Here is a 25,810-nt window from a genome sequence, read left to right as displayed (position 1 = left end):
AAACTTTGATGACATAAGCACTAGCTAAAGCATATTATCTGTCTTGGATGGGGAAGGAGCTTGCCACTGGGTATAGCGTCAGTTGATCTGTTTTAACTCTAAGTTTTAACTGGTCATTTCATGACATCTAAACATAAGTAGATGCCATCCATCAAAACAATGAATGAGTTAGTGTCATAAAAGAAGTGAAATGAAAAAGAAAAGATGTATTCATAATGCAATAAAAAGTCCCCCTTCAATATGCCACTAAACAAAATATTGAAAATATTAGAAGATTTCATATGCAGTATGAATATGCCACTGAACAGAATATTGAAAATATTAGAAGATTTCATATGCAGTGTGAATCCTGAAAGAAATACGTAGAAAGACATACAATGACTATCACCAAAATGAATTGAAACAGTGAAAGTCCCTTATCATAGATGGATCAAAATAGAGCAATCCATTTTCCTAATATGCTATTCAGTATAATGTTTATGTATGTATTTAAAATCTTTTCATTTTCTGTTTTTTTTTAGGGCTAATTTAATTTTAACTTCAGAAAAAATATTAATCTTAACCAGTGCCTAAAATATTTTCAGGTTCATGCTGAAATATTTTCTTAATTTTTTTCTGGAAACCTTTCAAACAGCTCAGACTTTAGACAGGGAAGGAAAATGGAAAAGCGACTTGCTTTCGTTGAGAGCCAAAGCACCAAATAAACTCTGCAGAAATACACATGTTCAGTAGGGAAACCAAAAGCTAGTGTTTCTTGCTGTGTGCCAGGCTAACCTAGGCTACATTCGCACCCTTTCATTCAATTCCTACAACAAGCCTATGATATAAACACGATTGTTATCCCCATTTCACAGATGCGGTGTAGAGAAATCAAATATGGTGTCCTCTTGAGCCCGACTGTTATGTCATGAGTTACTGTCAGGCAGCACATGACCCGCCCCCTGGACATGCCACTGTCACAGCACTTTATTCATCGTGTTATAATTGTCCCTTTACTTGCTTGTGTCCTCTCCTCTGTGGTTAGTGAGCTCCTCTGTGGAAAGGCCACCACCTTTATCCTTCATCCTTCCAGTTCCAGGAATTTAACACAGTGACACGGCCCATCCCAGAGGCTCACTCAGTGCCTGCAGAATGACTGATACTGTCCAAAGTTACTACAGGTCACTACATTAAAGAAAACATTACACTGTAATGTAAAATAACTGACATGGAAGCAGAGCGCCCATTGTTTTTAAAGCTCTATTAGGCAATCCCTTACCTCAAAGATGAGAAGTTGCAGAAAGGCAGATGAGGGGATTGCTGGTGCTTATAGGAATTTGAGGGGGTATTAAAAAATCCACAGAGATGATTGAGTGATATGAAATATATGCACAGTATTAGGAATGGTTAAGAGAAAGGATATCAAATGCATAATTTAATTAATGGTCTTTATGTTTGTGATCAGCTTGTCTTTTCCATAGGGAAGCAGCCAGTTTCTCATTGATAGTGGGACCCCGAGTGAAAAGCAGAGTCTGGGGTATTTTCAAGCCTTGGGTAATTTTTTAAAGCTGAAAGTCCAATTAGTAGTGGAGAGAAAAATACTTAATATTAAAATATCATACAATATAACTTACTGGGATAAAATCAATTTAGCTTTAGCTTGGAGGGATTGAAATCCTATCAAAGAAAAAAAAAAACATTTCTGGTTGTAAGTAATAGTTTACCAAAGTAGTTGGAAGAGAGGAATCCAAATGAGTGTGCACTCACATTTTTAAAGTGGGTGGTCCTGGATTGTTCTATCACATTTGGCTTGATGATGTTCTTATTAAATGTGAGGGTCTCATCCATTTTAATCTGGGTTTTTAATTGCCCTGTCAAAAAACTACATCCAGTAAAACTGTCTACCTCTTGCTCTCCAAGAATACTTTTTACCATTTGCTTCCTTTTCTAAAGGAAGTCTAAAGCCTGAATTTCGCCCTCAGCAGTCTTGAAGAGTCCAAGCCTGGAATAAGCAAGGATAGCCCTGCACAGTGACAGGCTCACGTTGCCAACACTGACGTTTTCAGTTGACAAAGTCTTGCAAAGGGGCCGCGAATACCTTTTTTCTTCCCTGGACAGGAACTCATTTGTAGAAGCAAACTCTTTCAGAGTGAAAAAAAAAAAAAATATGTGAAGAACGAAGCTGTGTTTACAGTGCCAGCACGCCAAGTTGCCAGGGTGCTTCTGTTGACTTTGTTTTCTTATTGTTGGCTGATATGAACTGACCTTTGATAAGGACTAAAGTTCATAGTCCTGAATTCTGATTTAGCCATGACAAAATTCTGAAACATCTGCTAGTCTCCAATGAATGTCAATACCCTATTTTAGTTGCTTCTTTGACACAATGACCTTAACTGTTTTCTGGCACTCTTCCTGACCTCCTCGAGACTGTGTTCTATGGGGAGAGCCACACTGTTCTCAAAGCATTTATTACGCGGTGCTGGGTTGTAATTGGCCATGTGTGCATCAGCCCATCTCATTAGATTATCACCTCCTGGAGAGCGGAGCTGTGGCTTGTCAACTTGGCCTTACCAGTGCCCAGCACAGTATGCGGCACACCCAGTCATGGTCTGTAACTGTTGGACTTTCCCCCACTCCGGAAGTGGCCCCTTTGCTCTTTCCTTTTCACTAACACATCTCTTCCTTTCTTTAGGTCCTTTCCATCTGTCCCAAGGATATGAGAGCTGATATCTGTGTTCATCTAAACCGGAAGGTTTTTAATGAACATCCTGCCTTTCGACTGGCCAGCGATGGGTGTCTGCGCGCCTTGGCGGTAGAGTTCCAAACCATTCACTGTGCTCCTGGAGACCTCATCTACCATGCTGGAGAGAGCGTGGATGCCCTGTGCTTTGTGGTGTCAGGATCCTTAGAAGTCATCCAGGATGATGAGGTGGTGGCTATTTTAGGTACTGTGAACTTTCCTAATGTAGTAGCAGATGCGTAACAGTTTTATTTTGCTTCTCGGGTTTCTAAAGAGAAAATTCCTTTGGTAACTTTGGAAATTGGGTCACTAATGAGATGATGAGTCATCGTGAAAACTAATAATTCTACTTAAGCAAAGAACATTAGTATTGGTCACAGGCTAATGGGCCGAGCCAGGGTTTGATTAAACTCTCTTTGGCAATAGTAAGACCGTACCTTTTAGACTAAAGCTGGGCACAGCCTAAGGTCCCTTGTACAATATATGTCCATTGGTACATGTGAAAGGTGCTTGGTTCAGGTTAGTAACCTGGGATTTAAGTCTCAGAGGGCAACAGACAGATCGGGTCTAGTTCAACCCTTTCCTTTAGCGAGGAGACGAGGGAAGCCTGAAAAGTGTACTGACTGAGCTAGTTCGTAAACAAGTTAGAGCTTGACACAGACCGTCTCACTCCAACTCTTTTCTGCCTCATCACAGTGGACAAGCAGTGTGCTGAAAATTATGCCATTAGAGTGATGACAATGTAAGTCAATTAAATTTAGGTTTATAAAGCTGATTCTACCCATCCATATTTGTAAATCAGAAAAATGATTTGGCTAATAATAAATTCATTCTAAAAGACCAAGTAGGTAGTTGTACTAATAACAATTCCAACAATAAAAAAGGTAGTGACAGTAGATGTAATTGACAAAATTTACAAAGTTTGCATATGTAGGGACAGGATAAGACATATCTTGATAAAAAGAATTATTAAATGACCCTTTAGATCATTTTCTGCTCTTGTATCTGTAGCAGGTTTATGAAATCCGTGTAGATATAAAAGGAAACAATAATGAGGTCAGGGGAGAACCATCCCTTGTATTTTATCAGATAAAATAAGTTAAAATTGCAGGATGTCAACTTTATTCTGATAGCATTTTTCATGGCTTGTGTCTCATGAAAAATGAGCTCCATTTTTAAACTATTGGATTTTTAGCTACCGAGGTCAACCTCCTGTAGCTTGAATGCCACTTATTCTTATAAATAAAAGATTGATGCATTTTAGAAGCTGCAAAAGCAAAGTCTAACACGAAAGCGAAAAACTGATTTCAAAAATCACCATTACTTGAAAAAGACAGAAGAGGCAGTTGAGAAGAAATAACCCTTCCGAGGGAAACAAGTTCCATGAAAATTTCAAGTTATAGAAAATGCAGTGACTGACACCCCCCCCCACACACACACACATTGTTTGTAAGTCGTTCCTTGTTTATAAATAATATTACAGTTAAAGTTAAATTTCTTCTAGGAACAATTTATATATATAAATTGTATATATATAAATATATATATATATATTTTTTTTTTTTTTCTGCAAGAAAAAATTCTGACCCTGTGGAGTCAGTGCTCACTGCTGTGTGCCTGTCTACTTAATTTACTCGAATATAAAGGAGTTAAATGTAACCTTCATAAAAGGTGTGCCTTTGCCAGTGCCTATCCACACAATGATTGTTCTTGTTTGCTTAAAGAAGAAGCTGAAATACACAAGCCCCCAGACAGATGTACTTTCATTTCCTGAGTGTTAATGTCAGGAGCAGGCGGGAAAAGCAAATATTGACTGAGTCACCTGGAAATAAGGATCGTTGTGATAAATCATCTCAGCTGTAGACCCATTGTCTTTTGCTTTGCCCCATTTCTTCATTGTAGCGTCACCTCCTGGGTACCTGCTTTTCTGAAAGAAGGTTGCAAGAGCCCTGGGTGGAGAGCCCCTGGGCTGGGTCTGACCAAATGGAATCATTTGCTCAGTGAGACAGACAAAAATGCATTTTCCTTTCATTTTAAAATAAAGTGGTAGCCGCGTTTCCCCAGTGACACAGTAAAAATGAACACAGAGGCCCTGGGGATGGGCCGGTCTCCTCATATATCTGTCACATTTTATTACCGTGAGTGCGCGTTTTCTGTTCTTCCTCTTTCAAAAATCTTGGGATTCAGAGATTTTTCATGTTTTGGCTTCATGAGTCAAATTATACGGATATGTGTCTGGCTACTTTTCTTTTTTTCCTCTAAAAAAGACTGGCTCAGTCAAAAGGCAATCATGTTAGGATTGTCGTGCTTGTTGTTGGGCCTTAAAGATGCCGTAGCAATGATTTAGGAAAGGAGGAGGGAAGCGGCAGCTTGCCACGGTCCCAGCTGACACTTTGCCTGTTTCTTTCTTGTCCTCCTGGTTTGTAGTTCTGCCTCTGCCCTGCGTGTCTTGGCAGCTGGATTTTGAAATAATTGCAAGCTTAAAAACCGTTGCAGAACTTATTAGGATATCAAGTGTTTTACACACTGCCCCTGCACAGACACCTGTGTGTTCTGCTTTACGGAGCAAGTTGATGGGTCTTCTACGCACATCTTTACAGGCTTTTCTTTTTGGCCTTAAACGGAGAGAAGCACGTGAAGGAATCTTATTGCTCCTGTGTTTATTTGTCTCCTGTAGTTTATACTTGGTCGCCCCTGTTGCTGTGTTATTTGGTGCACAGATTTGCAGTATTCGTGACTGTTATAACTGTACTGTCAATTGTATCTTTTTGGCAGTGAAATGCACCCCTCTTAATCTTTTTTTTTTGCAATTTTTGGCCCCGGCTGGGTTTGAACCTGCCACCTCCCGTATATAGGGCCGGTGCCCTACTCCTTTGAGCCACAGGCACCATCCCCCACCCCCGACCCCTTTATCATTTTTAATGATTTTTGCCTTGACTCTTGGGTCACAGAGAAACAGAATTCCAACCTCCTTCACAGCTGAGGACACCTAGAGATAATGGGAACTTGCCTAAGTCAGTATGATAGGAAGGAATGAGCAGACCCTGCTATCTCTAACACGGGTTCCTGTGCCAATTGAGAGGTAGAGGAAGGGGGTTCCTTCAAAATTAATTACCTCTTTCATGTTTACATGGATGGAGCTGGAACATATTCTTCTTAGGAAAGTATCTCAAGAATGGAAGAAAAAGTACCCAATGTACTCAGCCCTACTATGAAACTAATTTAGGACTTTCACATGAAAGCTATAACCCAGTTACAACCTAAGAATAAGGGGAAGGGGGAAAGGGAGGGGTGGGAGGGAGGATGTGGGTAGAGGGAAGAGGATTGGTGGGATTACACCAGTGGTGCATCTTACAAGGGTATATGTGAAACTTGGTAAACGGTCTGTGAAGCTAGTGAATGATGCCCCATGATCATATCAATGTACACAGCTATGATTTAATAAAAAAAAAATTAATTAGAATCTCTGAATCCCCAAACAGGTTCATTCTTTTGGATCTGGCCTCTGAACAGTCTCTTGATAGATAGGCAATTCTTTAGCGTGTCAAAGTGCTAAGGAGTTTAATGAATAAGTTCTGAAGCGTAACTAATTAATAGAAATACAAAAATGTAGTCAACCAATAGCCTCTGTGGGATGGCTTCGAGGCGGCTTTCTAAATAGGGCATCTGAATATAATTGCAGCTCTGTCTTTTTCCGATTTGAAGTTCTTTCAGTCCTTACACCTCTACCTTTCTGACCTTCCCACTTTTTTATAAAACACAAAGAATTCCAAATTAAGTTCATGATGCATGCGTAATATTTTATAATCTTTACTGTCTTACTACTTTTTAGTTCCTACCCTGTAATTACTCAATGTGAACAGATGTATTGGAATGGCTGAAATAGCCAGGTTACTTTTAAATATCCTGACAAGTATATTGTAGCTTTCAGAGACTACAAAAATGGCATTTCTCCTCTAATAGACTTTGCTTCTAAGACATTTGTTTTCTTATATGCACATTTTGTTATATTCACTTTTGTCTGTTTAATGATTGTTAGAATCATAGGGTTAGAGTTACTAAACTAAGACAATCTCTAGGTCTTTTAATTGCAACTTCAATTCTCGAGACAACCAGGCATATTTATGTAGGGATTGAACAGAGGGGTTAAATATTTTGTGGGGTAGCAAGAAAAGGGCATAAAGAAAAAAGAATTAAATGAATTTAACCATATAAGAAAAACAGTTCTCAGCACCTGGATTAAGATTCTATTTTAATTAAAATTGGTTATTTAAAATCCATCTCTTTTAAACATTTGTACATTATCAGAAGAAACGTATAAATTATGATTCTCAAAATTCAAAATCTGCTTCTGATTTTTATTCCAAAAGAAGGATACAACCTAGGATGTGAATGAATATTTTTCTCTTTTGAGAATCTGTGAAAATACGACATTTATTCTGTAGTTGAGGTTTCTTCCTCTACACTTGTTAGTGGAAGCTGCTTCACGCTAAATCTTTAAGAGGACTTTTCCCAAGTTCCAGAAATTTATTTTCTTTTGCATCCACATTTCTGTGTTTTTAGACATTGAACTGTGAAACATGTTGGTTTGCTCAACATATAATGATGAGCTTAGTTAATTCGGATATTTTTATAAAGAGCAAACCAGTTGTTTGCTGAAAAAGAAATACATGCTTGTCTTGTTTTAAACATTTTAAGTAGTTATTATACTATCATTTATCTGTGGTTAAAATTACATACCATTAGAATTCCTAACCAGCAGATTTTTCTTTTTAAATATATGTCTTTACAATCTTGGTACTTTAGACACAACCTCAAACCCTGTCCCCATACCCTTCAAAACTCTCATTTATTTATTTACACTTTGGTCAAATAGGAAAACTCAAAGTACCTATGTGGATACCCAATTCCCATCATTTTGCATTTTAAAACCGCTCAGCTATTTAGTTTAAAAGGTCCCCCCAAATCTGACCAACTGTTCTGTTAGCCACAGAGGGGATGTGGACCCTGCTTGCTTTTTCTTTTCTTTCTTTCTTTTTTTTTTTATTCTTCATCAAATATTTATTTATTTGCTTTTGTTTATTGTTGGGGATTCATTGAGGGTACAAGAAACCAGGTTACACTGATTGCACTTGTTAGGTAAAGTCCCTCTTACAATCGTGTCTTGCCCCGAAAAGGTGTGGCACACACCAAGGCCCCACCCCCCTCCCTCCTTCCCTCTCTCTGCTCTTCCTTTCCCCACACCTCCCTCCTTCTTTTTCTCTCTGCTGTCCCCTTCCCCCACCGCCACTGTGTCATTAATTGTCCTTATATCAAAATTGAGTACATAGGATTCATGCTTCTCCATTCTTGTGAAGCTTTACTAAGAATAATGTCTTCCACTTCCATCCAGGTATGTAAAGGCTGTAAAGTCTCCATTTTTTTAATGGCTGAATAGTATTCCATGGTGTACATATACCACAGCTTGTTAATCCATTCCTGGGTTGATGGGCATTGAGGCTGTTTCCACATTTTGGCAATTGTAAATTGAGCTGCAATAAACAGTCTAGTACAAGTGTCCTTATGATAAAAGGATTTTTTTCCTTCTGGGTAGATGCCCAGTAATGGGATTGCAGGATCAAATGGGAGGTCTAGGTTGAGTTCTCTGAGGTTTCTCCATACTTCTTCCAAAAAGGTTGTATTAGTTTGCAGTCCCACCAGCAGTGTAAAAGTGTTCCCCTCTCTCCACATCCACGCCAGCATCTGAAGTTTTGAGATTTTGTGATGTGGGCCATTCTACTGGGGTTAGATGATATCTCAGGGTGGTTTTCATTCGCATTTATCTAATAATTAGGGATGATGAGCATTTTTTCATGTGTTTGCTAGCCATTCATCTGTCGTCTTAGAGAAGGTTCTGTTCATCTCTCATTAATCTATGGGGTTGTTGGTTTCTTTCTTGTGGATTAATTGAAGTTCTGTATAGATCCTAGTTATTAAGCTTTTGTCTGATTCAAAATATGCAAATATCCTTTCCCATTGGGTAGGTTGTCTGTTTGCTTTGGTTGTTGTCTTCTTGGCTGTACAGAAGCTTTCCAGTTTAATTAAATCCCATTTGTTTATTATTGCTGTTGTTGCTATTGCCATGGCAGTCTTCCTCACAAAGTCTTTCTCCAGACCGATATCTTCCAGTGTTTTTCCTATTCTTTCTTTGAGGATTTTTATTGTTTCATCTCTTAAATTTAAGTCCTTTATTCATCTTGAATCAATTTTTGTGAGTGGAGAAAGGTGTGGATCCAGTTTCAGTCTTTTACATGTGGATATCCAGTTCTCCCAGCACCATTTGTTGAATAGGGAGTCTTTCCCCCAGTGGACGTTGTTATTTGGTTTATAGAAGATTAGGTGGCCGTAAGTTGTTGGTTTCATTTCCTGGTGTTCTGTTCGATTCCAAATGTCTATATGTCTATTTTTTGTGCCAGTACCATGCTGTCTTGACCACTATGGCCTTGTAATACAGCCTAAAATCTGGTATGGTGATACCCCTGGCTTTGTTTTTATTATTAAGAACTGCCTTAGCTATACAGGGTTTTTTATGGTTCCATACAAAACTCAGAATTATTTTTTCCAAGACTTGAAAGTAGGATGTTGGTATTTTAATAGGGATGGTGTTGAATTGGTAAACTGTTCTGGGAAGTATATACATTTTAACAATGTTGATTCTTCCCAGCCATGAGCATGGTATGTTCCTCCATTTGTTAATGTCCTCTGCTATTCCCTTTCTTAGGGTTTCATAATTTTCTTTATAGAGGTCCTTCACCTCTTTTGTTAGGTATATTCCTAAGTATTCCATTTTCTTTGGGGCTGTGGTGAAAGGAGTTGAGTCCTTAACTAACCTCTCATCTTGGCTATTGTTGGCCTATACAAAGGCAACTGACTTGTGAACTTTAATTTTATATCCTGAGACATTACTGTATTTTTTGATGACTTCCAAGAGTCTTGTGGTTGAGTCTTTAAGGTTCTATAAATATAAAATCATGTCATCAGCAAAGAGGGAGAGTTTGACCTCCTCTGCTCCCATTTGGATTCCCTTTATTTCCTTGTCTTATCTAACTGTATTGGCTAGAACTTCCAGCACTACGTTGAATAGTAAAGGTGACAGAGGACAACCTTGTCTGGTTCCAGTTCTAAGAGGAAAAGCTTTCAGTTTTACTCCATTCAGTAAAATATTAGCTGTGGGTTTGTCATAGATAGCTTCGATCAGTTTTAGAAACTTTCGTGCCATCTATGCCTATACTCTTCAGTGTTCTAATTAGAAAGGAATGCTGGATTTTATTGAATGCTTTTTCTGACTCTATTAACAGGATCACATGGTATTTGTTTTTCCTTCTGTTAGTATGGTGAATAACGTTTACAGACTTGTGTATGTTAAACCAGCCTTGCATCCCTGGGATGAAACCTACTCGATCATGACTTTTTTAATGATAAGCTGTAATCTATTGGCTGGGATTTTATTGAGAATTTTTTGCATCTATATTAATTAGTGAAATTGGTCTGGAATTCTCCTTTATTGGTTGGGTCTTTTCCTGGTTTTGGTATCAGGGTGATGTTTGCTTAGTAAATGTGTTGGGGGAAGATTCCTTCCTCCTCAATTTTTTTGGAATAATTTTCTGCAGTATGGGAATAAACTCTTCCTTGCATGTTTGATAGAATTCTTGTGTGAAGCCATCTGGACCAGGGCATTTTTGGGGTTGGAAGCTATTTTATTGTCTTTAATCTCAGTGCTTGAAATTGGTCTGTTCAGGAGCTCTGTTTCTTCCTGGCTAAGTCTAAGGAGAGGGTGTGATTCCAAATATTGATCCATTTCCTTCACATTGTCAAATTTCTGGGAATAGAGTTTCTGGTAGTATTCAGAGATGATCTCTTTTATCTCTGTGGCATCAGTTGTAATTGCCCCTTTAGCATTTCTGATTGACTACTGACTTCTGATTACTAGAGATTTTAGTTTTCTATTTCTAGTTAGTCTGGCCAAAAGTTTATCTGTTTTATTTATTTTTTCAAAAAACCAACTCCTCGTTTCATTAATTTTCCAAATGATTCTTTGTTTCCAATTTCATCGATCTCTGATTTAATTTTGGAGATTACTTTTCTTCTGCTGGGGTTAGGCTTAGATTGTTCTTCTTTTTCCAATTCCATAAGATGGCTTGTAAGTTTGTTGATGCACACTCTTTCTGTTTTTCGAATATAGGCATCTAAAGTGATAAATTTTCCTCTCAGAACTGCTTTTGCTGTATCCCACAGGTTTTGGTAGCTTGTGTCTTCATTGTTGTTGTGCTCAAGGAAGTTAATGATTTCCTCTTTTATTTCTTCCTGCACCCAACTGTCATTCAACAAAAGGTGTTTCATTTCCATGCCTTTGTGTGGGGTTGAATGTTTTTGTTGGAGTTGAATTCCACCTTTAGTGCCTTGTGGTCTGAGAAAATACAAGGTAAAATTCCAATTCTATTGATTCTGTTGATTTTTTTTTTTGTGTCCGAGGATATGATCAATTTTGGAGAATGTTCCGTGCGTGATGAGAAGAAGGTATGTTCTTTGTCTTTGGGATGGAGTATTCTATATATGTCTATCAAGCACAGTTGTTCTAGGGTCTCATTTAAGTCCCGTATATCTTTGTTTAATTTCTTTGTTTAGAGGATCTGTCCATCTCTGTAAGAGAAGTGTTAAAGTCCCCTGTTGTTATGGTATTATAGGATATTATATTGCTCAGACTGAGTAAGGTCTGTTTTAAGAATCTGGGAGCATTTAAATTGGGTGCATAAATATTTTGAATTGAAACATTTTCTTGTTGTATTTTTCCCTTAACCAATATAAAGTGACCATCTTTGTCTTTTTCAACTTTAGTTGCTTTAAATCCACATGTATCTGAAACTAAGATCGCAACTCCTCTTTTCTTCTGAATTTCGTTTGCCTGAAAAATTGTCTTCTAATCCTTAACTCGGAGTTTTAATTTGTCTTTTGAAGCCAGGTGTGTTTCCTGCAGACAGCAAATGGATGGCTTGTGATTTTTAATCCAGTCAGCCAATCTGTGCCTCTACTGTGGCGAATTCAAGCCATTAACATTTATTGAGATAATTCATAAGTGTGGTAGTGTTCTAGTCATCTTATTTTGTGAGAGTCCATTGCTTAGTTTTATCTTTTGCATCGGTGTGTAAGTTAGGTTCTGTCCTTTAATTTCTGAGTTCTTACTTTGCTGTTGATCCATTGTGATGGTCAGTGTGCAGAACAGGTTGAAGTATTTCCTGTAGATCTGGTCTTGTTGTGGCGAATTTCCTCAATGTTTGTGTATCAATAAATGATTTGATTTCTCCATCAATTTTAAAGCTTAGCTTAGAAGGATATAGAATTCTGGGTTGGAAGTTGTTCTGTTTAAGTAGATTAAAGGTAGATGATCATTGTCTTCTTGATTGGAAAGTTCCATTAGGGAAGTCTGCAGTCACCCTGATGGATTTGCCCCTTTAGGTCAACTGGCGCTTACTCCTGGCAGCTTGCAGAATCTTTTCTTTTGTCTTGACTTTGGACAGGTTCATCACAATGTGTCTTGGAGAAGCTCGGTTAGAGTTGAGGTAACTCTGGGGTCTGATATCCCTCGAGCGTGTCAGAATCTTTGATGATATTTGGGAAATTTTTATTTATGATTTTTCTCTAGTATGTATGGCTTCAATTCCCCTGGGTCATTCCTCTTCCCCTTCTGGGATACCTATAACTCGTATGTTTGAACACTTTATAAAGTCCCATAATTCTGTCGCTGAACATTCTTCTTTCTCTCTCTTCCTTTCTGCCTCTTTAACTATCTGAGTTATCTCCAGACCTTTGTCTTCTACCTCTGAGAGTCTTTCTTCTGCATGGTCTAATCTGTTGTTGATACTTTCTATTGCATCTTTAAGTTCCCTAAGTGACTGCTTCAGTTCCTTCCGCTCTGCTATATCCTTTCTATATTCTTTATATTGTTTATCTCTTATTCGATTCTGTTTTTGGATTTCCTTTTGGTTATTTTCCACTTTATCAGCAGTTTCCTTCATAGTTTCCCTCATTTCCTTCATTGTTTTCATCATCTGTATTCTAAATTCCCTTTCTGTCATTCCTAACATTTCTTTATAGGTGTAATCCTCTGCAGTAGCTACCTCATGGTCCCTTGGAGGGGTTGCTCTGGACTGTTTTTTCATGTTGCCAGGAGTTTTCTGCTTATTCTTCCTCACGAGTGATTTCTTTTATCTGTTTCCTTGCCCTAATTTTTCTTTCACTTCCTCTTGTTCTTTAAGTTGCTGTGCCTCTGGACTAGGGTTTTGATGAGTCCTTTTGGTACAGGACCAGAAGGAAAAAAGAAAGGGAAAAAAAAAAAAAACAGAAAAGAAAAAAGAGAAAGGAGAGGGTATGGGTAAAAGGGAATATTGACAAAAAGAAGTGAGGTACAGAAAAAGGGAGACAGGAGTAATATAGATGTACAGTAGGGTACTTTGACCCAACCTTGAAAGCCCCCAACCTCTGGGGGTGCCGGGTTGGGTGATTCCCTTGAGGTCAGCAGGTCTTTGCTAGCCTGTTCAGACACAGTACTCCACCTCCACCAAGTAGAGAGGAAAGGCAAAAATGCTATAAATCAATCCAAAATAAGCAAGCAGAAAGCTTTATGGGATAAAATTGGGGGAAAAAAAGTAATAATAGTGATAGAAACAGTAGCAAAAATGAAGTTCTAATTGTTGAAAAAGGGAACAATGGGGAGGCGCCTGTGGCTCAGTGAGTAGGGCGCTGGCCCCATATACCGAGGGTGGTGGGTTCAAACCCAGCCCCAGCTGAACTGCAACCAAAATAATAGCCAGGTGTTGTGGCGGGCGCCTGTAGTCCCATCTGCTCAGGAGGCTGAGGCAGGAGAATCACGGAAGCCCAAGAGCTAGAGGTTGCTGTGAGTCCTGTGACATTATGGCACTCTACTGGAGGCGGTAAAGTGAGACTCTGTCTCTACAAAAAATAAATAAATAACTAAGAAAATGTCAGGAAGGCTATGTTAACTAGTGTGATGAAAATGTGTCAAAACAGTCTATGAACCAAGTGTATGGTGCCCCATGATCATACTAATGTACACAGCTATGATTTAATAGAAATTAAATAAATAAAAGGAAAAAGGGAAGAATGGGAAATTATATTTAAACTAGAAAGACGAAGAAAGCAAAGCAAAAAAGAAAAGGAAAAGATCAAAATCTAGAGGGAAAATGTTGAAATTATAAAAAAATAACTAAAAACAAAAACAAAGCAGTATATATATTTTGCTGAATATTGTCTGGGCAACAGGTGATCTTCTGGGGTATGAGATGTTAATCACAATGCTGATAGGCCTGTACGAGATGGAGACTGGAGGCCTCTGCTGATTTCTCAAACCCTGCAGGGTGGAGAGCCTAAATCTCTCCTCAGCCCACTTAAAAGGCACTTTAAACTGCTAGCCTTGGCTAAGAAGAAGCTTTCCCAGGAAAGCCTTGTTGCTGGGATTACTGCTGAAGTGGCTGTCCACTTACCCAGTATGCCGAAACCTGTCTCACTCAATGCCCCTGAGGGCCAGGGCTGTGAGGCGTCTCAGTCCCCACCTTTAGGCTGCTCAGTCACTAGATTACTCGCTCCCACCTAATCCTCGCTCTGCAACCCTGAGAGCGGAAGCTGATGGGGCAGTTCTCTCACAATGGCTCTGTGTGGCCCACAGCTGAACACTATTAGCTCCGTCCAGCTCAGCGGCTCAGTCTGGGGCCCTAGACAATGCTTAAAGTCCTCCGCACTCTTGCCATGTTCTCCTAAGGCAGTTCACCTGAGTGCCAAGTCCATAAAAAACAAAACTGCTGCTGTACTTACAGCTGCTGGTAGGGTTAGACCGAATGAACACACATAAACACTTGCCAGTTCTCCACTGCTTTTGTCCTCCTCATGGGGTCCAGCAGTCTTTCGCTGACTCCCTGTGTCCCCAAAGGGATATTTCTGGGCAGATCTCACCAGCCAGAGATGCCTGGAGTCTTCTCTCCCCAGACTTACTGGGCCCATTTGCTAGGAAGCTGTTACTTGGCCACCATCTTGCTCCTCCCTCCTGTTTTGGGTATCTTTTTTAAAAATTTCAGATATGAGGGTACAGATGATTAGGTTATGTTGTTCGTGTTTGTTAGGTGAAGTCCAAATTGTAGCTGCGCTCTTCACCTTGGAGGTGTACTGTGCATCCTGAAAGCTTTGCAGACTCCCTCTCTTTCCCCTGGCTTGAATTGAGTTTTTCTCTTGTGTGGGGGTGGTGGTGTTTATCTACTGGCTTCATACTAGTATTGAGTACATTGGATACTCGCTTTTCTATCCTTGTGATATTTTACTAAGGAGAATGTTTTTCAACTCCATCCAAGTTAATACAAAAGATGTAAAGTCTCCATCTTTTTTATGGCCGAATAGTATTCCATGGTGTACATGTACTGCAATATATTAATCCATTCCTAGGCTGATGGAGACTCTTTTTTAATATTAATTTTAATGTCCCTTAGCACCACCACTGCCATCCAGTAGACTCCCCTGCCACAGTCTCTCATCAGCTTCGACCTCCCGCACAATCCTATGCTGTCCCACAGTAATCTTCTTAAGATATATATTATTACATAAGCTTCCTTCTTACGATTCCTACTGTGACTTTCTAGCACCTTCAGGATAAAATGTAACTCCCAGCATGGACTATGGGGCCACTCGTGTCCTGGTGCCTGTTTCCCTTTTCAGCTTAGGTTGTGTCACTGTCTACCCTGCTCTCAGCACATGAAGAGCAGGAAGCATCCCGAGATCCAGGCTCTCCTTTCTGGCCAGCGTCTGACACCTTGTGCCCTTGTGTAAAACGTAGAACGCTCATCCTCCCCTGGCCAGTTGTCTTTGCCTTGCCTCTTCATCTCTTTTAGTCCTTCCTTTATTGTCCTCAGCTGGATCAGATGCCACTATTCTGGGCCTCCTCTGTGCATGCCAGCACAGGGTTCATGGTTCCCCCCCCTTTGTATTTTTTACCTGCTGATCCTCCTCTCCATGGGAGCGGGTGATATATCTTGATTGTTTTTGTCTCTCTGTTGTCTGTGATAGGACCTTTCAGCAGGTTCTCTGGAGAGGTCTGTCCAGTGAGCCACATTAGGTGGTATCTCTTGATGTCCATGGGGGATTGTCCAGGACACCATGACCCTGGAGGGCTCAAGTCCTTTATAAAAATGGTGTGGTCTGCTTGCTTTACTTACTGTGTTTTTGGCTGTGCAAAAGATTTTTAGTTTGATCAGGCAAACAGCCCTCAGAATGGGAGAAGATATTTGCAGGTTATGTCTCCGACAAAGGTTTAATAACCAGAATCCACAGAGAACTCAAATGTATCAGCATGAAAAGAACAAGTGACCCTATCGCAGGCTGGGCAAGGGACTTGAAGAGAAACTTCTCTGAAGAAGACAGGCGCACGGCCTACAGACATATGAAAAAATGCTCATCATCTTTAATAATCAAAGAAATACAAATCAAAACTACTTCGAGATACCATCTAACTCCAGTAAGATTAGCTCATATCACAAAATCCCAAGATCAGAGATGTTGGCATGGATGTGGAGAAAAGGGAACATTTTTATACTGCTGGTGGGAATGCAAATTAATACCGTCCTTTTGGAAAGATGTTTGGAGAACACTTAGAGATCTAAAAATAGATCTGTCATTCAATCCTAGAATTCCGCTACTAGGTATATACCCAGAAGACCAAAAATCACATTATAACAAAGGTATTTGTACCAGAATGTTTGTGCAGCCCAATTCACAATTGCTAAGTCATGGAAAAAGCCCAAGTGCCCATCGATCCATGAATGGATCAATAAATTGTGCTATATGTACATATGTACACCATGGAATATTATGCAGCCTTAAAGAAAGATGGAGACTTTACCTCTTTCATGTTTACGTGGATGGAGCTGGAACATATTCTTCTTAGTAAAGTATCTCAAGAATGGAGGAAAAGGTATCCAATGTACTCAGCCCTACTATGAAACTAATTTATGGCTTTCACATGAAAGCTATAACCCAGTTATAACCTAAGAATATGGAGAAGGGGGAGAGGGAGGGGAGGGAGGGGGGAGGATGGGCAGAGGGAGGGTGATGGGTAGGATTACACCTGCAGTGCATCTTACAAGGGTACATGTGAAACTTAGTGAATGCAGAACATGATTGTCTTAACACAATAACTAAGAAAATGCCATAATGCTATGTTAAACAGTGTGATGAAAATGTGTTGAACTGTTTATAAAACCAGTGTATGGTGCCCCATGATCTCATTAATGTACACAGCTATGATCTAATACTACTACTAATAAAAAAAACCCTAAATAGTCACCTGCCATCTGACCCAGCCATTTTCCTCGAGGTGTGCTCAAGCAAAATGAAAAAATATGTGCATTTAAGTTCACAAAAATGTTCATAATGGCTCTATCTATAGTATCCAAATTCTGGGAACAACCAAAGTTATTATCAACAGGTGACTAGGTGAACAAATTGAGGTTTATCTATGTATTGGAATACTATTCAGCAATACAAAGGAATAAGCTATTTGCATATGCTACAAAAAAAATGGTGTGGTATTTACACACTACCCATGCACATTCTCCAGTATATTTGAAATCATCTCTAGATTACTTACAATACCTAATAAGTAGGTTGTTATAATAGGTGGTTATAAATGGTTGTTATCATATAATTTGCACAGCATGAAGACAAGGAAACAAAAAGCCTGTGTGGGTTTAGCACAGACACAACCATCATTTTATTTTTTAATATTTTCTATTTATGGCTGGTTGAATCCAGTAATGCATGGATATGGAGGGCCAACTGTATTTACTTTTTTTTTTTTCCAATTTAGCACATTGCTATTGTTTATTTTTTAATAAGCATTGTTTTCTACAGTGAACTTTTTTTTTTTTACATAGTGGGGTCCGATTTTTTTTATTTTTTTATTTTCTTTTTTTATTAAGTCTTTATTTACTTTGTTATTTAGCTGTTTTCATAGCCATCTCAGTTCTGGGTACCCATGAAAATATGTTTTATTCTGTAGACATCCCTGCCATTCCTTTGATTTTATTTGAGGCACTGTCTGCACTGCATTTCTTTTCTGTCTAGATCTTATAACAAAATGTATTCCTGAAAAGCTTTAGTTCAGATCTGTCATAGGTAGAGGAAACGTTTGCTACACAGAGAATAAGAAGGGCTGAAGTATTCTAAGGATCTCAGGCTACTCATAACTCTTTAATAAGTTGTTGCTTTCTTGTTCTCTGTCAGGGATCCACAATACGAAGAAAAAATCTAAATTATACTCTGGTTGTTGCATGAGAGGAAGACTTTAAATCACACCACTGAAGGAATTGAGCTTTAATTCCAAGAAGTAGTATTGCTATTAGAATGAATGGCTCTATAATCTGAATTAATTTTATTAGGATATAAACATTTAAGAATTAAAAAGGACTTAGAGAAAGAAAAAGCATAACTGTAGTTAGTAAATGAGTTCCCCCATACTTAAGTAAAATGTAAAGTCCAGGACACATTTTGATTATAGTATTTCTTATCAAAATCTTTAAAGTATATTATAAAGACTATACTCAGGCCTCTTTGAAAGTCTGATTTAAAATATGAATAATCACTTATGGAGTAGCTGTTATTTTACAAACATTATTCCATTAGATCTTTTAACTAACTCTAGGGACAAAGTTATTACTGCACTCATTTTACAAATGAAAACTCTGTAATATCAGGGGGCTCACCCCAGGTCACGGCTAGTTGGTAAGTTAACTCCAAATCTGTCCAACACTATGCACACACAAAATGCTTTATTTAACATGAATTTTGAAATGGAATTTAGAAATGATAGTACAACTATTTGTTTAATATTCATAGAAAATAGACTGTCTATCTTACCTTTACTAATTTGCTTCTTTTTATTAGAAAACAGATTTCTCTAACACTACTAAGAGTTAAGTACCATAACCATGGTTATGTATCATAAAAACCCTTCACCATACATTCCCTGGGGAAGTGTGAGCTGGTTAAATCAGCTTCTGAGTATTTAAAACTATGATTCTCCTCCAAGTTACAGGTTTGCCTGTTTAGGACTGGGGAGGACTGGGCCCAGAGTATGGTTTTTATGAGTTCTTAGAACACGGGGTGGAGATGTTAAGTTTTACCTATACCGTTTGTCTGGGTAATGGACAAGCTTAGAGTCTACTGAGCTGGTGGACATTAAAGTGGAAATGACACTTGTGTGACTGATGCGAGATTGCAGGGAGGCTGTAACCTTGGCAGCACCTTACAGGAAGAAGTGAAATCTCTTCTGGAGCAGGTGCTGGGCTTGGGACTCCTGGGGTGCTTACCAGGGCCTCCTCTCGCCCCCTAAGTGTCAACATTCTCCAGAGGGGCAGGCTGCTCAGCCTGTTTTCCTCTTCCCTCTTTTGTTTCCTTTTTCTTTTTACTTCTCTTTTTCTTTTTGAGACAGTCTCACTGTTAACCAGGCTAGAGTGCTGTAGTGTCATCAGCCCTAGCGCACAGCAACCTCAAACTCCTGGTTCAAGCCGTCCTCCTGTCTCAGCCTTGGAAATAGCTGGGATATACGCTCCCACCACCACACCTGGCTACATTTTCTAGTTTTAGTAGAGAGGAAGTCTCACTGTTGCTTACGCTCGTCTTAAATTCCTGGGCTCAAGTGATCTTTCCACCTGGCCCTCCCAGCGTGCTGGGATTACAGGCATGAGCCCTACACCCAGCCACTCGTGTTTTCTGAGGTCATTACATCCACCCCTGTGTCTTCCTTGCCTTATTATAGCTCCCTGCACTCCAGGGCTTTGTTCCCACTCGCCTACCCTGCCCTTCTTTCTCCTAGTCAAGCCCAAGGATATTTTGTCTTTTCGGTTAACTGATTATGAGTTGATAAGTGGCTTCTGCTTTGTCATTAAGGTCAGAGCTAGTCCGTGGCGGGTGTTGGTTTACCTGCTGAACAGTGCCACTGAGAATTTAGAGACCTCTGTGTGGGTTGAGGAAGCTGCACTGGGGAGCAGGTGCACGGCACAATTGCCTGAGTAGAATTTTTTAAAAAACTAAAAACAGACTTAGACTATCTCACAATGCAAATGTATAATCTAATGACATTTTATAAAGCACAGACCTTGTAACCATTACGCAGGTCTAGGAATAGAGCTTGACAGGGCCCTTCCCACGCCCAGAAGAAGCACTAGGTTTAGTTTGCTTGACATAGCTATGATTTAATAAATAAAAAAAAAATCATAATAAAGTCTGATAAATCTTTTACGTATTTTTTTTTTTTTTTATTTGGCCGGGGCTGGGTTTGAACCCGCCACCTCCGGCATATGGGACCGGCGCCCTACTCCTTGAGCCACAGGGGCCACCCAAATCTTTTAAGTATTTTTAAATCTTCCAGTTATTCCTCTATACTACTGTCTTTCTTACAACTACCTGCTGAAGAACTTGGGCCATTTGCCCGACAAAGTTCCCACAGTCTGGATTTTGCTGATTGAATACGCACTGCATTTCTGCAGGGCCTTCCATCTCTCTGTATTTCATACAAATTAGCAACTGGCTCCAGAGGCTGGAGGGACTCAGGCGCAATCCCCCTGGCAAGACCAAAGATGGGGCTGTGTCCTCCACTTGATGTCCACTGGAATCCTTTCAGTAGTGTTAACAGCCCTTTATCCTCAGTGCCTCGATCCATCAGTTCATTGACAGGTGCAAATGAAGACATTCTAATTTTGTATTTCTGTTTGTTTGCCGGTTAAAATAATTTATAGAGCTGCTTCTTCTACTTATTGGTTTCCCAGTGTACATTTCACATAAGAAAGGCAAAATCAATGCTAAAACACTTTCCCATTACTTACCAATTTTTAACATAATTAATTGCCCTCTTATCCGCTGAAGTTTCTTAGAACATTAAAAAAAAATTATCTTTATGTAGTAATGGATTTAAATAAACTCGATGAGTTTTCATGCGTTGAAATTTCCCTTATCAAAGTACAACTTTTCCTGTCTTGGCCAACGGGAGCCCCTTTGGCTTTTGAGTCCTTTTTGTCCAGTCTCCTCTGACAGCTTCCTCGCTCTGCAGTGGGTCTGGATGCTCATATTCTTTCTTGTAGGAGCTCTAGTTTATTTTAATGGGAAATAATAGTTCAAGTTCATAATCTGGGCCCTAACGATGCTTATTACTCCTGGGTTAGTCATTGTTTCTAGGCCCTTTTAATGGACAAAATTAGGTAAGAAATATGCATGTGTACTTATGTGTGTATATATACCAATAAAATTTACCATGAGATCAAACAAATACATTTAGGTGATATTCTGTACTAGAGGGTTTTATTATGGCTTTTATATTACATCTTTATCTACTTTCTTCCACATTGAGAATGCTGGAATTAAAATATTCCATAAATGATTTCATTGCTTTCTGCCGCATTGCGAATAGCACTACTTCTACTAATATTAGAATAACAGTACTAATACTGTTGCCATCACCAGGATGGTTACGGAAAATACATGAAAGGATCTTTACAGATGCCTGTCCCCTTCCCCAGTACCATTACTTTTAATAGACGTACCCTGTTTACATGGTCAGAGTATGTTGTCGTCATTATATACCACACCCTCTGGCTTTGGGTCATGTAGTCTAATTTCTTCATGTAGCTATGTTGTTAGTGCTGCCTCTCATCGTTACGTGGTTGTCTGGTTAGGTATGTGATAGTCTGAAGCAAACTAAGCAAACCAGGAAATTCCTTAGGAGTGATCCCTCGGATGATATTCCCCAAGTCCTCCTATGTTGGTGATGGACTTTCTGCCCTTGGTACTTGGAAATCAACTTTGCTGAGTATGAGATTTGGGGCTCCCATCTCTTTCCTCGGGTAGCTCCCTTTACGCAGATCAATAGACAAATCACATCTATCATCTTTTACCCTCTTCACGTTTGTCCTCACTGGTTTCACTCATGACAGAGCACTGAGGGATGGGAAGCCGCACGCTTAGTCTGTAATCTCACAGTGCTGTATCAGTCACACTCGGTCTGTAATCTCGCAGTGCTGTATCAGTCACACTCGGTCTGTAATCTCGCAGTGCTGTATCAGTCACACTCGGTCTGTAATCTCTCAGTGCTGTATCAGTCGCGCTCGGTGAGTGATCCCGCAGTGCTGTATCAGTCGCGCTCGGTCAGTGATCCCGCAGTGCTGTATCAGTCGCGCTTGGTCCGTGATCCCGCAGTGCTGTATCAGTCGCGCTCGGTCTGTGATCCCACAGTGCTGTATCAGTCGCGCTCGGTCCATGATCCCGCAGTGCTGTATCAGTCGCGCTTGGTCCGTGATCCCGCAGTGCTGTATCAGTCGCGCTCGGTCTGTGATCCCACAGTGCTGTATCAGTCGCGCTCGGTCCATGATCCCGCAGTGCTGTATCAGTCGCGCTCGGTCAGTGATCCTGCAGTGCTGTATCAGTCGCGCTTGGTCCGTGATCCCGCAGTGCTGTATCAGTCGCGCTCGGTCTGTGATCCCACAGTGCTGTATCAGTCGCGCTCGGTCCATGATCCCGCAGTGCTGTATCAGTCGCGCTCGGTCCGTGATCTCGCAGTGCTGTATCAGTGTATGAGAGAGCAGCTAAATGCTCTTGCTACAGAACTTCTTTGCCACTCTTCATACTGTCATGAGTTCTTTCATTAAAGCCCCAGACATGTTGTGACTTTCCTTACTTGAGACACCGTTAGTGTTTCTGTCTTTAACACAGGCTTAAGTAGAGCCCCTGGCACGGCATCCAAGGTTCTCAGTTCTCACTGCTCAGTCCTGCCTTGGTCTCCAGACTTGGCTCCTCTCGATCAACTGTAGCTTTCCAAGGTTGGGCTTGACCCTGGATCATGGTCTCACCGTCCTCTGGGCCTTAAATGCTGACCGTCCCCTTGGTCTCACTGTCCTCTGGGCCTTAAGCGCTGACCGTCCCCTCGGTCTCACCGTCCTCTCGGCCTTAAGCGCTGACCGTCCCCTCGGTCTCACCGTCCTCTCGGCCTTAAGCGCTGACCGTCCCCTCGGTCTCACCGTCCTCTCGGCCTTAAGCGCTGACCGTCCCCTCGGTCTCACCGTCCTCTCGGCCTTAAGCGCTGACCGTCCCCTCGGTCTCACCGTCCTCTCAGCCTTAAGCGCTGACCGTCCCCTCGGTCTCACCATCCTCTGGGCCTTAAGCGCTGACCGTCCCCTCGGTCTCACTGTCCTCTCGGCCTTAAGCACTGACCATCCCCTTGCAGCCTCAGCCAAGATTAAACTCAAAAGTACTTTCATTGTGAGGCTTTTCCTAGATCCCCAACCTTTTTTTTTTTTCTGTGTTTTTTCCATTTTGATCCTGTGAGCCCTTATTTTATTTTTCCTATTTTGTAACTAATCATGTATTTTTCCATCCCTCTCTTACTCACAAAGATAAAGACTTCTTGAGGGCGAGATTTGTACTTCCTGCCTCTCTCTATTCCCCCATGGCACAAAGCACGTGCTTCTACTCTTTAAAACAGTTTTATTGAAAGCTCATATTCTTGTGTTAAGACATTTATACTCTATACTTAATAGATCCAACATGTAATTATAAGTAAATGAGATGAGGTATGTATTAACCAATGCAATGTAAGCGTTCCCAATTCTGTATGAAATCAGCACATCGTACCCCATAAATGCATTAATGTGTACATGATCTATGTGTTTACGACTTAATAAAAAAAATAAAAAAGAGAAAGCTCATATTCTTTACTGTAGGAGCTATAGTTTATTTTAATGGGAAATAATAGTTCAAGTTCATAATCTGGGCCCTAAAGGTTGGGCTCAACATGGGATCAGGCTCCCACCGTCCCCCTGGGGGCAAGATCCATATGTAGAGACCTACACATATTTCGTGTGTGCCCCTCCCTGAGTTTGGACATAGGGAAACTCTCATGATACCATCACCACTGTCAAGAAAATAGACAGATACAGAAACTTCTGTAGTTTCATAGGATTTTTTTTTCCCCTTGGTTAGAAAACTTAACATGAGAGCTACCCGCTCAACGAATTTTGAAGTTCATGGTGCCACATTGTTAACTCGAGGCTCTATGTGTACAGCAGATATCTAGAACATATTCATCTCAGGTAACTGAAACGGTTTGACCACTGGAAAGCTCCCCATTTCTCCCATCCCCCAACCCCTGGCAACCATTGTGTTGCTTCCATGAGTTTGACTGTTACAGACATTTCATATTGTACAGTTATACAGCATTTGCCCTTCTGGTTTATTTTATCTGGCTTAATGCCCTCCAGGTCCACCCACATTGTTGTAGCAGAGCAAGATTTTCTCTTTTTTTTTAAGGCTGAATAGTATTGTCTTGTATATTTTATCACCTTTTCTTTATCTGTTCAACACTTGGGTTGTTTCCATGTCTTCCTGTTTTGAATAAAGCTGCAGTGAACGTGGCATGTCTTAAGATTCTGATTTTGGTTCTTTTGTGTCTATATCCAGAAGTGGGATTACCGGATCATGCTAGAGTAAGGGTGAAAGTTAGGAACTCAGATCCATTTACTGAATAATGTCAAAAGACAGACATTACTTCTCCCACTGGACAGATGCAACAATTGTAAAATTTGGTTGTAATATGAATATTATGGTCGGTTTCAACTCTAAATGCTTCCTTGGAAAAAGAAAGCTGAAGAGTTTTAAGATGTAATTGATTTCCATTAGTATTTTACTTGGATATTTTTTATACTATGCCATTGCCTTTCTTGGTTTAGGCATATTCATGTTTTTATATGTAATTGATTTGTTTTGAACACTAATATTGCAAAACTCTGGATTATTAGCCTGTTTACTTATTATCATTTCTTCCACCTCTGTAAAGGTAGCCTCTTACTAATATTAGGATACTTTCTATTGTTTCGTTTCTATGTAGTATTTGGTAAGAGCCATTTGGCTCATTCTTTGTGTGTGTAAATAAAAATCTGCAAGTAAATCAATTACTGTTGTTTTACTAGCCAAGATTTATTATTTGCTTCTCTCAGAATGTCTTCAAGTTTGTAATCATAGTTTTTTTTCCCTTTTTTTATTTCAAAGTTTTATAAGGTATAAATATTTTTGGTTATGTGGATCACTTTTGCAATACTTGAGTTGTGGTTGTGACTGTGCCTGTCATACAGATAACGTCCATTGTACTCATTAGGTAGGTTTTCAACCATCCCCTCTAACCCCCTTCCCTCTTAGTGACTTCTGTTAAGTTTTATTACCTTCTGTGCCTAAGTGTGTATATCACCTAGTTTCAATTTAGTAGTGAGGATGTGTGGTGTTTTTGTTTCCATTTTTTTAGATACTTCATTTAGGACGGTGGTTTCTAGTTCTACCCAAATTGTCACAAAAGGCATTAGGTCATACGTCTTCATGGCTGAGGAGTACTGTATGGAAAAAAAAAAAAAATATATATATATAGAGAGAGAGAGAGAGAGAACTACTCAGCCATATATATACCATAGAGTACTATATATGTGTGTGTGTGTGTGTGTGTGTCTATCATATTTTGTTAATTTACTCATGAATTGATGGGCATTTGGGTTGATTCCACATCTCAGCAGTTGTGAATTGTGCTGCAATAAACATTTGAGCGCAGGTCTCTTTTTGATAGAATGACCTATTTCCCTTTGGTTAAATGCCTGGTGGTGGGATTGCTGGATCAACTGGTAAGTTGTTCCTTAATTCTTTGAGGAATCTCTATACTGTTTTCCATAGAGGTTGTACTAATTTGCAGTCCCACCAATAGTTTATAAATGTTCCATTCTCTTTTCATCCACACAAACATCTGTTGTTTTTGAACTTTTATGTAAAGGTCATTCTGACTCAGTATAGGTTTAATGTGCATTTCCCTGGTTAGTTAGGTTGAGCATTTTTTCGTATGTTAAGTGGCCATGTGTCTGTCTTCCTTTGGAAAGCTTCCATTCATGCCTTTTGCTCGCTTTTTAAGGGGTTGTTTTTTCTTGATGATTTGCTTGAGGTCCTTGTAGATTTCTGGGTATTAGTTCTTTATCA

At 39.8% G+C, this 25,810-nt stretch overlaps 1 protein-coding gene across 2 annotated transcripts in view; it reads left to right on the top strand.

The window, feature by feature from the left end:
• The window catches only part of KCNH5 (potassium voltage-gated channel subfamily H member 5), a 416,514-nt gene that overhangs the window by 320,041 nt on the left and 70,663 nt on the right, over positions 1 to 25,810 (top strand). For both annotated transcript variants that reach the window (XM_053601259.1, XM_053601258.1), the window contains exon 9: positions 2,672 to 2,924. In XM_053601259.1, the coding sequence (XP_053457234.1) occupies positions 2,672 to 2,924 (253 nt within the window). The remainder of the gene's footprint in view (positions 1 to 2,671; positions 2,925 to 25,810) is intronic.

This window comes from Nycticebus coucang, chromosome 9 (genome assembly GCF_027406575.1).
Source record: "Nycticebus coucang isolate mNycCou1 chromosome 9, mNycCou1.pri, whole genome shotgun sequence".
Lineage (NCBI taxonomy): Eukaryota > Metazoa > Chordata > Mammalia > Primates > Lorisidae > Nycticebus > Nycticebus coucang.
Note: the sequence above shows the minus strand (reverse complement) of the source record. Positions and strands in the feature narration are given on the sequence as shown.